The 17,291-nt window shown below is 39.6% G+C and overlaps 1 protein-coding gene across 3 annotated transcripts in view; it reads right to left on the bottom strand.

Annotated features, from left to right (window-relative positions):
- The window catches only part of ADCYAP1R1 (ADCYAP receptor type I), a 77,339-nt gene that overhangs the window by 27,467 nt on the left and 32,581 nt on the right, over positions 1-17,291 (bottom strand). For all 3 annotated transcript variants that reach the window (XM_053468291.1, XM_053468292.1, XM_053468293.1), the window contains exons 4-5: positions 7,894-8,001; positions 6-38 (exon numbers count right to left, since the gene is read on the bottom strand). In XM_053468291.1, coding sequence (XP_053324266.1) covers positions 6-38; positions 7,894-8,001 — 141 coding nt within the window. The remainder of the gene's footprint in view (positions 1-5; positions 39-7,893; positions 8,002-17,291) is intronic.

The following is a 17,291-nucleotide window of genomic DNA, read 5'->3' as shown; positions in this document are numbered from 1 at the left end:
CCCACCTATATGAGACTCTCTGTCCGTGAGGTCCACATCTAAGCAAACAAAACAAAGACAGATATTGAGACGGAGACATGTTAGCAACAATTTTCTTACTAAAGGGTAAAACCTTTTAATAAGCAGGAAGTATTACTGATGTTTGCACACGATTGTACATATTAAACCAGCTACTCAGGTCATTCATACTTATTCTTAGACTGTAAGCTCCATGTGGCGGGGACCTCTCCACACAATGTATTCATTCAAAGGGTCTGTAGACCACGTTACTTATTGTCAACCTATCCGTCTTGCTCCCTAGATCTAGCCTTGAACGGTTGCCCTTTTGTACGATGGACTCTCGTCACCTTGTCCGTGGGCTAAAGTGACTCTCTTAATGATGTGTTGCTAAAATATTTTCCAAAATATTGTTTACGCGGAATAAGTACACAAATATAGCATAGGTCTTTATGTATATGTGTAAGAGAATGTGTGTGCGTTATGTTAATTGTTTGGGCGCACTGTAATTGTTGGACAATAAAGCTTGGTTATCTGCAGATCTGGAGGCTCCAATCGCTATCATATTATATTTGGTACAATCCAAACTCAAACACTACACTCGATGATTCTTTATGGCGATGCTAATGAAGTCCTGCATATGTTAATGAAGTCCGTTAAATAGTCAGAGGGCCCACAGAAAAAAAAAGTCCATGGCCACAGACAAAGCTGTCCACCCCCCCACACACACACAATACCCCGTCTACAGCAGCTAATGGGGTCCCTGAAGGATTCATATTCATCGAACCGAGGAAGAACCGACGAATATTAATATGTGAAAAAATGTAAAGCCATGCGGCTGAAAATTCAGATTCTGTTCCTCCTTTAATGTTACAAAAAAAAACCTCCTCCGGCATCAAAAACACTTCGGTACTAAAGCTAGGATTTCATGCCTGGCCCCTCCACTCCAATTACTTTGATCCCGTCCGCCGATATAAAAGCTCCCGCATCAATCGCCGAGAAGGCAGGTGTAAGAGGGGCGCTGAGGCAGTGAAGAATAGGAGGAGAGCGCGCGGGAGCAATGGAACTGCTAGGCGTTTGACATTTTTCAGTCGTGTTCCTGCGCGGGCAGCCTTTCACAATATATTTTCGTTACACAGCGAGAGATCTGCTTGCGCCATTCAATCTTCTGTGTGTATAAAAAAAAAACATCTGTCCGGCTACAGAGAGCTTTAACAACCCGTAGAATAAAAGCCGGCGGCCTAGGAGGGAGACACATTGTTATCGTACACTGCGGGGAGGGAAGGAAGCGGTCTTATATCTCGTCGCGGAGTGTGACCCATGAAGATAAAGACCTGGGGGACCTGGTAGCTGCCGTGGCCCCTGTGAGCACATAACGTAAGAAGGGCACATTTTTTTCAAAATAAAATAAAATCTGGGGATATTTTTTGCAAAGGTGGGGGAGGGTGGTGTACACTTTATTTGGTGGAATAAAGTTATTTTATCCAATGCATTTTGGATATAATTCTATATGGACTCCAATGCGTCTGTCTGCATGCGTTACTTCCGCCATATTTCCCTCCTGTCCCCGGCTACCTCTGGTATGACGTGCGCCCAATGAAGTCAATGCTCACTTAAGCGTGGATGTTTTACAAGCATACATATGATTGGCTGGAGATACTCCAGTTCATTTCAAAGGGAGGTCATCCCCCATTAAGATCAATTGGAGAGCGACAGACCATGTGCAGGAAGTGTACCTAAGTATGCTTCCTGCTTACACTTCCTTGTTTGTAGAGGCAGCAAAGGGGGAGGAGTCTGATTTGCACTGTTTTGCATACAGTAAGATGTACTGGACTCCAATTGGACTCCAGTAATAGATGTGACGGAACCCCTCCTCCATAATGAACCCACATACACATACATACCCCCCAACATTTTAGGTGTTCAAACTAGGATGCCTTTGTTGGGTGGGCATGACTTTAGGCAATTGGGGCAGGGCTATGGTCAAAAGGTTTATAGGTAGCGAAGCCAAACTCTGGAGCCGAAGACATCAGATCCTAAAGCAAGGCTTCACTACACTGCATGATAGCCCCACGGGAACTGCGACTGAGGTCTGTACTGCAGCAACAGCAGGGCAGTGCGGCTGCCATACTCGACAGTGGTACGCTGCCCAAAAACTTAGACTATCCCGTGGAAAATACACCACGAAGGGCCACCAGAAGTTAGTTTATCCTGTATAAAGATCTGAGTTGGCCCTGCAGCAGTCATGGGATTCATAACAACTTATTGAATTTAAAAAGTTTGTGTCAAACATCCAAGAAACAAAGTGTCTTTTCACATCTCAGCCACTAGAGGGCACTGGCCCAATCCTTCGGTTATTAAGGGACTTTGTCAGTGACTCACAGCTCTGTCACAATGAAACTGCAGTTACTTTGTGTTAACCCTTAACTTACAGGAATATCGAGGAAACTCTCGGACATTTTATTAGAATTTATTGATTTTTAAAGCGATTTTTATTGATCCGCAACGCAGTACAATGGGCAGATAGGACACACATGTACCAAGCAGTGCATCGGAGAGAAATGTGGATTTAGAGCAAAAAAGGGGTCCTGCTGAAACAATTTTAAAACCTAAAAATAATTTCATTGTCTTTCCATTTTTTTGTTCACCGCGTTACTCAGTAGCTGCGTACACGAGGTTTTATCGAACTACAGTCAATATGACTTTTTATGTGGAATCATCGCCATTCCAATCACATACAACAAGTCACAAAGAGACGGCTGGGGCAGATGAAAGCTGAGCCTCAGCAGCAGCGGTGGGGATGGGGCTGTTCTTTAAGCCTGGTTTTAAAGATTCCATTATAATACTACATACCCCCCAACTGTCCTTTTTTAAGGAGGGACAGTCCTGACTGTTCAACAGCTGTAAAACTCAGTCATGTGTATACACACAGCAGGAAATGGGTTTATAAATGAAACTGCGTAAATAAAATACATTATCCTTCTAAATGAAAAGATGACATGAAAAGCCACAAAGCCTTGTTGCTTACACCCTCTTACCATACCCGTTAAACTTAAGGTGCCCGTTTGGTCATTTAAAGTGTTAGTATGATAATGTGTGTTGTAACAAGTAACCATAGAAATAATGAGAATATTTTTTAAGCAGCAGAAAATGTGGGTTTTATATCCTACAGAATATTAAAACCACAGACCTCATTTAGTACCTTCAATATCTATTTTGATATATATATATAATATATATATATATATATATATATATATATATATATATACACACACTATATAGATAAATTAACCTCTTAATGACAAAGCCTGTACATGTACGGGCTAAAAATGCATTGTTTTCAATGGGTTTAGGGACCGCCCATTGTCCTTAAGGAGTTAAAAACAATTTAATTTTAAAAATCATTATTATGATTTTATTTTGTATTTTATACTGTATTTTATGTAATGATTTATTTTGATATTATTATTATTACTGTGGAAAGGAATGTCTGAGCATCTGCTGGGGCATTTAAAAGCCCCCCCTTACATGTAACATTAATTGGTACAAGTACTGCTATATTGCGTCTATTAGCAAGAGGCTGGCGAAGCTGACAGCCCGATCTCCCCGCACGGACGACCCTCAGCGGTCTCTCAAGTGAATTCTGAGCAATGGCCCGCTGGCACCTGCCAAGGGACCACCCTATTAGGGGTGGGATGGTCCAAAGGGTTAATCTGATTTGAAGAATTTGGACAGATAGTAAAAAAAACACAAAAAAAGGAAATTGAGATTTTTACAGAGACGGTCAATTTTGTAGATGAAACAGAAAGTATTCATTTATTATTATTATTATTATTAATTTACGTTTTTAGAAAATGAAATTATTTTAGCATCTTTTACCCTAGAATTAACTGATTTTCAATAACAGTAATAACCCGCCTTAGAAGGTTCACAGATCATACTGGTTAGTAATTTTTTCACTTTCTTTAAATACTACGAGTAAGCACGGGTACGTAGGCCCGGGGGGGTGTGGGCAGACTCGGGGAGTGGGGGGGGGGCAGGGAGCAATTGCCCCTCCAGCCAGCCCAAATTCTCCAAACAGGGATGTCAACGGAGGCAGGACCGCCGTGGGGGTCACGTTGTGCAAACAGCTGTACAGAAAAGCTCCAGACAAAGAAATATGCGATCAAATGACAATGTATGTGTGTGTGTTAGCATGTGTGTGTGTGTGTTAGCATGTGCGTGTGTGTTAGCATGTGTGTGTGTTGGAGTAGGTATAACACCTTCTATCGTAGGTAGAATTTTACAAATCTGAGCTGCATTCCATATCTGTAGTTTTGGAATTTGATTTAAACATTACTGCTGTCACAACTAAAAAAAAAATTCCAGTTAAAGATGCTGTTCCACTTAAGCAAAATATTAAGTCCTCTCTTTAGTATGTTAAGCACATAAACTTCATCATCCATCATTTTATTCTTTCGTTTAATGGTTTATTCACATTCAAAAATTAAGAAGCTTTTTTTCAGTTTCCATGGCAATATCATTCCAGTGTCTGCTTCGTGTCACATGACAATTTAATATTCTGTGAAAATAATATATGAATAAGATTTTTTTCTTGCACCATTACATGCAAAAATAGACTTTTATGTAAAAAAATAAATGAATAAATGTTTATCCTTATTAATAATTCCTACAACTACGAAGGGGAGAGGGTTTTGGGGTCATTTGGGAAGAGAATCTCTTTACAACCAAATTTGTTACATTTAAATGAATCTGTAATAATTCTGTAGCAGGCATGGAAACTAACAATTATTTCATCCTAATTAGGTAAATAATAAAATACATTAAAAAAAAAAATTGCTTCGCAGGGAACATCTTTGTGGTAACCATGACAACCTGCAAGATGCTGAATGTTTCCCGTAAATATTGTATAGAAAAAGCATAGTCTATGAGTCACTGCCGTATACTGAAGCTCTCGCTATGAGGATATAAGAACTCGTTTAGCGGATAAAGCTTGGTGGTGGGGAGCCTGGTAGCGAAACAAACATAGTCTAAGGGTTTGTATCTCTTAAGGAAGATCTAAGATTAAGACATATATTAAAATCTTTATTATAGTTTTGTTTTCAGACCATGTGATTACTGTAAATGTAAACTAGAATATATATTATATATATAATATATATACTATATATATGTTATATATATATAATATATAACATATATTATATATATATGTTATATATATATAATATATGTTATATGTTATATTTATGTTATATATATTCTAGTTTAATATATATGTTATATATAATATATATGATATATATATATGTTATATATGTTATATGTTTATATTAGATCTATTTACATTGTGGATATCAAATGGCCTAACATCTACAATTTTAACTCCAAGCGACATGAGAAAGGTAATATAACTCCCAACAGTCCCGGTTTTCGCAGGACAGTCTTCATTTTCGGAGGAAAGAGGGGGACTTAAGTCCTAAAGAACTGGCCCTGCCTATTTCGGAGTATTTTTAAGCAGTTCTGTATTTTTGGGGGTTATGTTTTTTGCCACAACCTTCTTGCCCCCTCCTGTAGCCCACCCACGGGAACCCTTTATTAGAATTAAGAAATATATATTTTTAAATATGTTTAAATGGTTAATAGTTAAATTACATTTCCAGGAGACGTGGAATAATTGAAAAACACGAGTTTTTGTTTTTATTTTTTGGTAACAGATTTCCTATGATTTATTTGAAGCTTTCAGCGCCGGATTCTTTCAGGATGATATAAATGGCGTCCGGGCCGAAACGTCTGGGCGTCTGCTGATGTTGTTGAGAAGAACAAACTGATGTGACAAGGTCCAGCCTGAACCCCGAATGAGGACATTGTGCTGCTGCAGCCTGGTTTTTCATATATTTAACCCATTTTTTTAACAACAACAAAAAAAATCAGTTTTAGTTAGCTGCCCCTATCAACATTTTTAGTTCACCTTCCAACAGTCCAGGTTTTCACATGACAGTCCCAATTTCCCACAAACTGTCCCACGTAGCTGTAATGCGGGTAGTGGGGATCAGGGGCCTGTTGGGAAGATCCTTTGATTTCCCTGACAGAGTCACGGAGTTTTATTTTAAGGTATTGTGATAATTTCTCTTTAAAACAGTTGTAGTTTTTGCCCCATAATATAAAGTTTTCAGGCAGCTGCATATCAGCCGTTTGTATGATTCTCGCTCTGTTATCTGACCCCCGATCTACTAAACACCCCGACTTCTCATCATACTGCCTGTGGGGAACAATAGAATGGCTCAGTCTCAATCACCCAACCTGACACTCTAATTATATGAAAGTCTATGGAGGAACGGACTTCATTAGCATCGCCATAAAGCATCAGCTCAGTGTGGTGTTTGAGCCGGGAAAGTCATCCAAAATATCACATGACTGACAAAAATGGCGGCTTCCAGGATTGCAGATACAGCGCAGGGGGGTTATATTACTGTATACAGCGCTGGGGGTTATATTACTGTATACAGCGCTGGGGGTTATATTACTGTATACAGCGCTGGGGGTTATATTACTGTATACAGCGCTGGGGGGTTATATTACTGTATACAGCGCTGGGGGGTTATATTACTGTATACAGCGCTGGGGGTTATTACTGTATACAGTGCTGGGGTTATATTACTGTATACAGCGCTGGGGTGTTATATTACTGTATACAGCGCTGGGGTTATTACTGTATACAGTGCTGGGGGTTATATTACTGTATACAGCGCTGGGGTTATTACTGTATACAGTGCTGGGGGTTATATTACTGTATACAGTGCTGGGGTTATTACTGTATACAGCGCTGGGGGGTTATATTACTGTATACAGCGCTGGGGGGTTATATTACTGTATACAGCGCTGGGGGGTTATATTACTGTATACAGCGCTGGGGGTTATATTACTGTATACAGCGCTGGGGGTTATATTACTGTATACAGCGCTGGGGGTTATATTACTGTATACAGCGCTGGGGGTTATATTACTGTATACAGCGCTGGGGGGTTATATTACTGTATACAGTGCTGGGGGTATATTACTGTATACAGCACGGGGGGTTATATTACTGTATACAGCGCTGGGGGTTATATTACTGTATACAGCACTGGGGGTTATTACTGTATACAGCACTGGGGGGTTATATTACTGTATACAGCGCTGGGGGTTATATTACTGTATACAGCGCTGGGGGGTTATATTACTGTATACAGTGCTGGGGGTTATATTACTGTATACAGCGCTGGGGGTTATATTACTGTATACAGCGCTGGGGGTTATATTACTGTATACAGCGCTGGGGGGTTATATTACTGTATACAGTGCTGGGGGTATATTACTGTATACAGCACGGGGGGTTATATTACTGTATACAGCGCTGGGGGTTATATTACTGTATACAGCACTGGGGGTTATTACTGTATACAGCACTGGGGGGTTATATTACTGTATACAGCGCTGGGGGTTATATTACTGTATACAGCGCTGGGGGTTATATTACTGTATACAGCGCTGGGGGGTTATATTACTGTATACAGTGCTGGGGGTTATATTACTGTATACAGCACTGGGGGTTATATTACTGTATACAGCGCTGGGGTTATTACTGTATACAGTGCTTGGGTTAATATTCAAAGAAAAATATTTACTCTTCCATGGACTTTTAAAGAAAAACCATATCAATTTAACTTCTGGTAACAAAAACAAAATTCCCTTTTGTTCCCTTAAAAGCATTAACAGGGAATAAGCGTTGTCTATAAAATACTCGTAATACTAATAACCCAAACGACAGACGCTAATACTTTGTCAAAGACGCATCTGTAAGAAGATTTCATTAAAATCGGTGTGAAGTGTAACGAATGGTGTGACACTTACCATCTTCAGAGTCTATCATACTGAATAACTCGGGGCAGCGGATATAAGCAACCTTTCCGACCACTGCAGGCATCCAGCAGGTTATGTTATCCCACATTCCGGGGCATCCTGAAAAGGACAGGGAACACGGTGACTTGTTTTGGTATCATGAAGCCATTCAGTATTTATATTTAGGGTATTCTACCGAAAACCATCATTTATTTGTATTTGGGCTCGGTAAATGTGAATGAATGAGTTCTAGGATTAACGGAAGAGAATAATGTCCGCTTTTACATAATGGAATACACTTAAAAGGACATTAATGCCCTAAAATCAACGCAAACAGGCCACAGGGTGGGTCTCAACATGCCCTTGCACGGCATGAAGCTGTTTTATCATAAGTATTATTATAGTAACACAAAATTCTAGACAGGGGTCCAATAAGAAACGGTGAAAACCCTTTCCTTGATCTTCCATGGCACCAGTTCGCGCATGTGCAGCGCCAGTTGTGTTCCAAAGTCTTATGGGTGCTAGGTATCAAGGCTTACAGTTTGGGAAAGTTGGCTAGCATGGAATCCCTTCGTGAATCAGGCTCTTCAAAAGGTTGTAGATGTTTCGGGGCTCACGTGGACTTCCACTCTTGCCTTCTTTGCTGCTTTTCGCCCCCCGCTCCAATTTATCTATCTTTCTCTTCTCTTACTTTCTATATTTTTTATACTTTCTTTCTAAAGATAACATTTTCTGGAAATGCTGCCCGTCCATTTCTAAAGGTGACACATAGATCAGAACTGATCCGGGCTGCACTCGAGTATATGTTCTGTATATAACACAAAATATATATAAAAATTATATTACAAAAAATATATATATATATAAAATGATATCTGCTAACCAGGCAAGCTGGTATTTAAAATCTGTGTCCACTATATAATAAAAATGAATAGTTAACAAAAATAAATAATTCTTTATAGTTTTAGCTCTGTAACTGTTTTTTAAAATAAAAAAATATATATATTTGTATACATATCAATACATCAATACATAACAAAGAGATCTCATGATCGGAATGGATAAAAGAAGTCAAATACATTATTTGTTTTATTCTTTTCATATGCGGGTTTTTTATTTATAGCCGTGCATTTTTTTTCTTTCTTGTTTTTTACTCCCGCAGACGCCTTTTAATGCGAGCCCAGGATTCTCAGACACGGAGGCTTCATGAAGGACTCTATGAGAATATTAACGGCCCCCAACCTTTTACTCCTACCTGCCCTCAGCTTTTCATAGAGAAACGCAGGGGGCACTCGTCGATCTACGTGCGTATGAGCTTTCATCCACGCATCTTATCGTCTCATTAATATATTTTACATTTGTATGTTAAATTCTTGGAATATTTCTGCAGCTGGTTGTCATTCTGCAAAAATATCTAAAGGTACTTTGTTCTTTGATCAACCTGACAAAGAGCGCACTCGTTCCTATATAACAAGAACATGGCGAGAATTTTAATTACTGCAGTTTCATTTGTTTAATCTGGAGCTGCCATCTCAAATTAATACTAATGAAAAAATAAATAAATAAATAAATAATTGATTTTTTTTTATGTTTTTTTTTTTAATGTTTTTTTATTGTTTTGAAAATTAAATAAATTACTAATACTAATGAACGCAACACTTTGTTATTTATATAAATATATATATATATATATATATATAATAAATCAGAAGTTTTTAGTAGCCTCTTATGATTTTTAGCTTGTTTTTATTTTGTTCTTTCAAAAAAAGATTTGTTTTTTAAATAGACTTTATTCTAAATAGAAGGAAACAATGTGTAAGATGGACCCGCTTTTTTTTTTATGTTTTTTTTCTGATATTGGCTTCCCCAAGATTGTCAGCAAAGGTAAAAAAAAAGCACCAAAAAGAAATAAAAATGCACAAATTATTTAAAAATAATAAGTATGCTTTATGTGCTGAAGATAACTCGCAATAGAAAGGTACTTTTTTATGACGTGTCTATGTGGATGCCTCTTGACGGGAATGACGTATTCTAATTGGTTTTTTTTTTCTTTTTCAATTCCCTATGCAGAAACTCGTATTTTTTTGTGATCTCTAGCAGTAACTTTTAAGGTTTTTGTTACAGTTATTTAAATGATTATCTTTACTTTATTGATGAAAAGACATTTAATGGTGTTTGCATTTAGCATCACCCAAATAAGAAGCAAATCCAGAATGGACGCCTCGTCTCATGTTTGCCTGATACCAAATTCTATTGGGTAAAAATGTAAGTAGTTTTCCTGGGAACTTTCCGACATAGGCTGCCCAGAGCTCTCGGGGGGGGGGGGGCTTTACAGTGGGGTGGGGGTAGTTGTGTGCAGGGGCAGGACTAGCCCGAAACAGCCTTTAATGGGCGTGGTCATATACTGTTCCGCTGCCCAGAGTAAGAAGACACAGACCCGGAGACCCAGGGTAGAAGAGCTTCAGCCGGAGACTCCAAGTCAAGCATGAAGAGTTCCTAGAAATACTTAGGAGTCAGGAGCAGCGTTTACATGATGTCACAATTAGGTAACATGATGACATCACAGAAACCTTGAAATCTGAGTTACGTTTTGTGTTACCAGCCCCAGAAGAGGTTGCTTTGCCTTAAGTCCGCAAGCCCCCCCCCCAACATCACCTTGACTCATAGTTCTATTTTGACTGGAAAATACATTAATTCTTGGCTCCTTAAGGTTTAAAGTGTTAAAAAGTTCCAGGGTCGTTTAGGTTCATTATTCTGAGCACAAAATATATTTAAAAGCGGTTTTAGTTTATGGGAAACTCTTTCTGGATCTGCTGGTTTGGGATTTGTAACAATAAACAAAGAGGGTAAGATTAATTTATTCGATGTCAAATGAAACCAAAGGCTGGATATTCGTTGCAGATGCTAAAATATAATAGCGGTAATAACGCTGACACGCTTCCTTACTTCCATTCTCTGTTCCATGCTCCGCACATGGATGGAGAGTGACAAACTGGGAAAAGCCTGAACTAATTATCTCCCTTCCTGCTGTTATTTGCCAGGAAAAACATTCTTGGTGAATTTATTATTATTGTTTAGACCATATTTAGCAAGAAGTGATTCAAACAAAACTATTCTTTCCTATTAAATTTGTTACAGATTTATTGTTACTCACTATACTGTGTTTCTTTCAGACATATGGTCAACATCAAAGGAAGTTATGGTTTATATATCTATATACAGTATATTTGTGTATATATATATATATAATATATATACATACATACACTACCGTTCAAAAGTTTGGGGTCAATTTCCACCAGAAACATAATTACAAAAGGGTTTCTAACCATCAATTAGCCTTTTAAACTTAAACTTGGAACACAACGTGCCATTGGAACCCAGGAGTGATGGGAGTGATAAAGGGCCATTGGAACACAGGAGTGATGGGAGTGATAAAGGGCCATTGGAACACAGGAGTGATGGGAGGCATAAAGTGCCATTGGAACACAGGAGTGATGGGAGTGATAAAGGGCCATTGGAACACAGGAGTGATGGGAGTGATAAAGGACCATTGGAACACGGGAGTGATGGGAGTGATAAAGGGCCATTGGGACACAGGAGTGATGGGAGTGATAAAGAGCCATTGGAACACAGGAGTGATGGGAGTGATAAAGGACCATTGGAACACAGGAGTGATAAAGGGCCATTGGAACACGGGAGTGATGGGAGTGATGGGAGTGATAAAGGGCCATTGGAACACAGGAGTGATGGGAGTGATAAAGGGTCATTGGAACACAGGAGTGATGGGAGTGATAAAGGCCTCTGTATGCCTATGAAGAGATTCCATTAAAAATCAGCCGTTTCCAGCTACAATAGTCATTGACAACATTAACCCCATCTGCGCTGGATTTCTGATCCGTTATTTTAATGGAGAAAATGTGCTTGTTTTTAGAGACCAGCAGATATACTTCATATATAGTAAAATATATTTAAATATAAATTCACAGTTATAATCCAAATACAAATTTAGGAATGCAAAAAAAAACTATTTTTTTTTTTTAGGATAAAAAGTTAAGTAGTTGAGTAGGACAGGAATGTAGGTTTAATAACTTAAGGTAGTAGTTTAATATGTAAATTAATGTTTTAGTTATATGTCTGGCTTGGAGGGAAGAGGGGTAAGAGGGGGGGGAGAGAAAGAGATGATGGGAGAGAGACGGAGGAGAGAAGAGAGAGACATTTAAATACAGAAAGGGATTTTAAAAAGTACAGGAGGGAAGTTTATTTCAAAGGGGGAGAAATGTCAGAATAATCTAAAACTAGACGATCAGAGGCTTAAATGGAATGTATAGACATTTCACTTTACCAAGTGGTAGATATGTGGAACAGACTCCCAGCACTAGTGGCAGAGGCTAATACAGGGATTGAATAGGATAGGAATATGGGAATGGGACAGGAATATGGCTCCTGAATTATTGCAATCTAATTTGTTTAATGTGGATCTGCCATCTGAACGCAACACTGTGTTGTTATATATATATATATATATATATATATATATTATTTATAATGAATCAGAGGTCACAGAATGAGGTCACAGTAGATGAAATAAAACATTTAAAACCATTCTCCTATATACAGTTCTAAGCACAATATCTTTTAATTTTTCATTAAAAACCCAAAACACACGTGTCCGCAGCATTAGTAATAAGTATAAGAATATTCTACATTTTCAAAAAAAAAAAAATATTAAAAATTTGACGGCAGCTGTTCTATCAGCAGTAAGAGAACAACTCAAGGGTTTAAATCGCTGGAAGCCAAAATGAATTGAAAACTAAGTCCAGAAAATGGTTTTAAGGCCAAGTCTCTCGGGAAAAGTCTTCCAGTCTGAAGCTCGGCTTTTAATTCAGTCTTTTGACAGGTGACATTAAGATGATGAGTTTCCTTACTTTACAACGGCTACGTAGTTCTTAAATCAATCAATCATCCCCGTGTATTTACAGCGGGTGACAGGTTTTATAATCTGCGTGATACATTCATGGAAGATTTGCTGGATATTGGATAATTTTGCCTTGAAAAAAAAAATCATTTCTGCGATAACCTTCAGGGATTATCCAGTTTAAAAGTTGGAAATCAGCCGCACGCACGTTCCATGTGATCATTTTGTAAAATAATAGAGGAAAGGGGGGATTCTGTTTTATCCCATATTTACATTTGGAGATGTGTTTTGGGGTCGATATTCTGTTTGTTTCCAATAACTACGGGTTGTTTTTCAAGTATCTTGTGATTCACCACCACCCACTGATTCTAATTCGATCGCGCAGAAATACAGATTTCAAATGGGTTTGCCATGCAAAGAATAGTCCATACGATGTCGATAACAAATTATATAAAATAGAGATGGATACATCTCAAGTTTCCTGGTTTTCGTGGGAGAGTCCCCATTTTTTGGGTGTTGCCCTGCTGTCTCGTGTAGCTGCTGTGGGAATCGGTGATCAATTGGAGAGATCCTCTGATCCCCCCCTAACCTCTCCCACCTGGCCTCTGAAGCTGAGGGCAACACGATGGCTCATTAGCATAGCTGGGAATGACGGGGAAGCTCCAGGAGAAGCGCTGCTTTTCAGGTCCTCCGGGGTAGACACCTAAATCCTCCTGGTCACAAGAGCTGGATCCTGACACGTATCACTGCCCACCCATTTCCCTCTTAAATGGGGTGTGTCCCGCAAAATCAGCGGGAACGCCCAGTGACAGTGGGACCGCCCACAATGTCAGCGGGACCACCCATTGACGACCAGACACTGATGTCAGCTGGTAGACCTGGCTGCATCCCGCGAGGGGGTGCTCCAGGTAACCGGAGCCTAAAAGTTCCCAGGTATGCTCATCAGGTAAGGTGGGCAGATGGTCCCATCTACAATCAGGCCCGCACTTTGTTACACACTCGCTCTCACCTCTAACTACAATCCCAACGCAGGTAATAAGGGATGGCGGCAATAAGGGAACCGGAAAGCAGGAAGGTCTATTTGCTCCATCATCCAGTTACTGTTGCCCATTAGAAGTCTGGTTACTTTGTAACATCTACTTCATGTGATCTCAGACACCTAAAGAACTGCTGGTTGGAAAAAATACACAAGTGCTCATTAAGATCTGACTTGTCTCCATGGAGACAGACTGATAGATCTCGCTAAGAGCAATAGCGTTCCGTAGAGGACTGTAACTATGGAGCTTCTGTCATTGATCTAAAGGACTTCAGATCAGAAATCAGTCATTACACTGTCCCCTTCCTATATAAGCTTCCCTGTTAGTGACATATTTAGTCCTTGGGTACTGCCTTAACTCTGACCCAGGGCCCCCAAAGTGAATACAAGCAGCCAAGCCTCATCGTCCAATGGGTGAACTGGCAATGGCGCCAAAGGGTTAAATATTAAGGCTCCTACAAAAAAAAATTAAAGATAGATGAGAAGAATTCAGGTTTCAGGGTAGGTATATTGAATTAAAAGTAACCTTTTAGATATCACAGTTTTCATTGGGATCTTCCCTCTTAATATTATATAATTTATCAAATTCAATGTTTCCTGGAGCATCACATTTATTTTCCTGCGGTATTTACCGTTTCCTTTATCCTACAAGAAGAAAATGGTAGCAAAGAAGGTCCTGAGATTTTAGGCATCTGGGGCAGTTTAAAAGCCGGTTCTACAGAGCTCAAAAACTAGTTGCCAACATTCTACTCCATGTCGTCGGAACGCACAGCTATTTACCATCACACTATGCTTGGGAAAGCAAAAGCTGACAGTATGCTGAACGCAAAAACTGGCAAACGAGAATGGTTGTTGACTAAGCCTCAGCGTTGGACATATGTTGAGTAGGCTAAACTTGGGAACTTTAGCCAATAGCTGTCTGAGTACCATGGAAGGGTCATATTTCCCCAATTGCCATGGTTTACGCAGTGGTTCGGCCAGGGACCTTGGACCTCTGGCACATTGATCTTCCTTCCAGGGCAACTGTTAGATGTTGGCATTTTTTAAACCCCATTGTCTAATCTGTCCATACCTGGTTCCTCCATTAGGAACACCCTTTATAAACTCGCTCCTCCCTTCTGGCATTGATTGATGGATTGATTCTGGAGAATCTTGCTCATTGACCCATAATTGCTCCAGATTTACTGGTTACTGCTCCATGACCTCTCCTTCCCCTTTGTTCCCTCTCCTTAGCACTAAGCGTTGCACCATGCCTCCTAGTAAAGATCATAGGATTCTAATGCAGAATTATATACCTTATAGGAACTCCTGGAACTCCATGCTGAGGAACCCTCATACAAGAAGCTTCCATGCCAGTGGATAGCCGCCACTCATATATATATTCTATAACATGACCGAAAACAGAATCGGAACCCAAAACATACCTTCGTTGCAATGCTACAAATGTTTCTTTTTGTTGCCTTCCTTAACGTGAAGCACAGAGGGAAACTATTGGCTAATTACAGGTCACAGTCAATAAATCCCGTGGGCCGGTGTCATTTTATTTGGACACGTATCTCAAAAACAACTACTGTTGTGTTCCTTTCCTGCTGTAACTGTTTTCAATCCATCAATTTAACCAACAAATTACTGTAGCTGGTCTAATGAGCCATGCAGGTAATTTGTGATCGCTTCCTTCCAAATTACAGGTATTTTGAGTAATGGCACCGAGTGAGATCGCAGATACTTCTTTCGCGCGAACGCCGAACGGAAAGAGACCCAACATTTTAATAAAGGCAGTTCATTTCAGATTTCTTCAAAAATAAGAACGCATTTAAAAAAAAAAAAATTGTGAAATCAAAATAACAACCTTTTGTATGACTGACCCATGTTAATTGAGAACCTGCTGGAATAATAAATGCATCTGTAGTGAAGATTAAGGGGTGACACTTTCCTAAATTCAATTCTTCCCTTCTTGGATTCACTGATGCCTCGTGAAGGTTAGCACCCCATGTGCTCAAAAGTCAGCCATTGGCTTGGTAAATGCCACCAGAGCTTCGTGACGTCTGGCTATGCCGGTAATTACCGGAATCAGTCCCAGCAGTTACATTAAGGACATATTACATATGCAAAGGGCAGTCCCCTCATCATAAGGTCTACCGAACTTATTTTGGGGCCCTAAGTAGTTGCAAACTTTCTAAATGAGATTGTTCATCCAGACCCTTATCCTTTGTCACTAAAATGAAGTGTCTTTGATTTAGAAACATTGTTTCTTGTTGACTGTTGCTTAACAGGTGGACTACAAACACTCTAAGCTTGTAGAAACACTGGAGGACTATTTACGTGGTCTCTAAAACAAATGACACCGCTCTTCATGGAATTTAATTGCAGAATTAATGCAGTGGGTGAAGGCGGTTGAAGTTCTGCTTTGGTGAGATTAGTTTTCAGGTAACAATGTAACATCCAGAACAAGGCAGAAGACCATTGCTAATATTGGACATGAGCGGTGGGGTGAAGGATTTGGCCTAGATCGACAATGCGGCAAGTCCCTCCGGCACAAAACTTTAGTGACGATCAGAGACTTCTGATCCCCCCAAATGGCCCATATATGCTATGGAGGACTGTGTCCTTAGTATGCTGTACCTGGTGCCGTGTGTCTTTAAGAGACAGAGCGCTAGATCTGAGAAGTAAGAACGGTGGCCGCAGACGGGGTAGTTGACCATTGCCTCCTCGGACAGGCCTAGGGTATTACCCAAGGTGATTTCATATCTGCATATAGTGCATAGTGTGTCAAGAAGAAGGAAAAGTTTTTTGTTTTTTTTTTGCATGGTAGAAAGCAAGATTTTATACATTTTTCTAGAATTTTTTATCCTTTAAAAAATTAGGAGTTACTGTGAAATCCAGGCTTCTATAATCCAGGCTTCACCAACAACTCCATCAGTAGCGTTAATGAGAGAGAAAGGAGGTGGACGCAGGCAGAGGGACTGGCCAGACTGATTGGGGATGTTTAGGAGCCATGAAAATATAGCAAATTAGTTGAATTGCGCAAATATAGAATTCTGTGGACTAAATGTGAAAATATACATAATAATAAGATTGCGTCCGATAAAAATGAACGTCTCGTATTTAACAAATTAATGGCAAACGCGTAACGGTGCAATTTATAATTGGCGTTTAATACGATCGTTAGAGCGATGGCCAAAAGCTGTCTGGCTTTTCACATAAGTGGAAAACCATCGCGCTCGAAACAAGCTCGAATCCTTCCAATTGTGCAGTAAGCAGCTAAATGATAAATTAGAGCATCCTTCAGGAAGGTGTCAACTTCCAAATTGAATTGAAATTCCCTTGGTCCCTGCCATTCCCGGCTAATGAAAATTCCGAAATAAAATTAAATTATTTCAACGGGCTGTGGCGTATTTCTGATAATATAACACTTGCCATGCCAGCAGAAGCCGAGCACCGGAGGGCAGAAAAAAG

This window comes from Spea bombifrons, chromosome 5, assembly GCF_027358695.1.
Source record: "Spea bombifrons isolate aSpeBom1 chromosome 5, aSpeBom1.2.pri, whole genome shotgun sequence".
Lineage (NCBI taxonomy): Eukaryota > Metazoa > Chordata > Amphibia > Anura > Pelobatidae > Spea > Spea bombifrons.
Note: the sequence above shows the minus strand (reverse complement) of the source record. Positions and strands in the feature narration are given on the sequence as shown.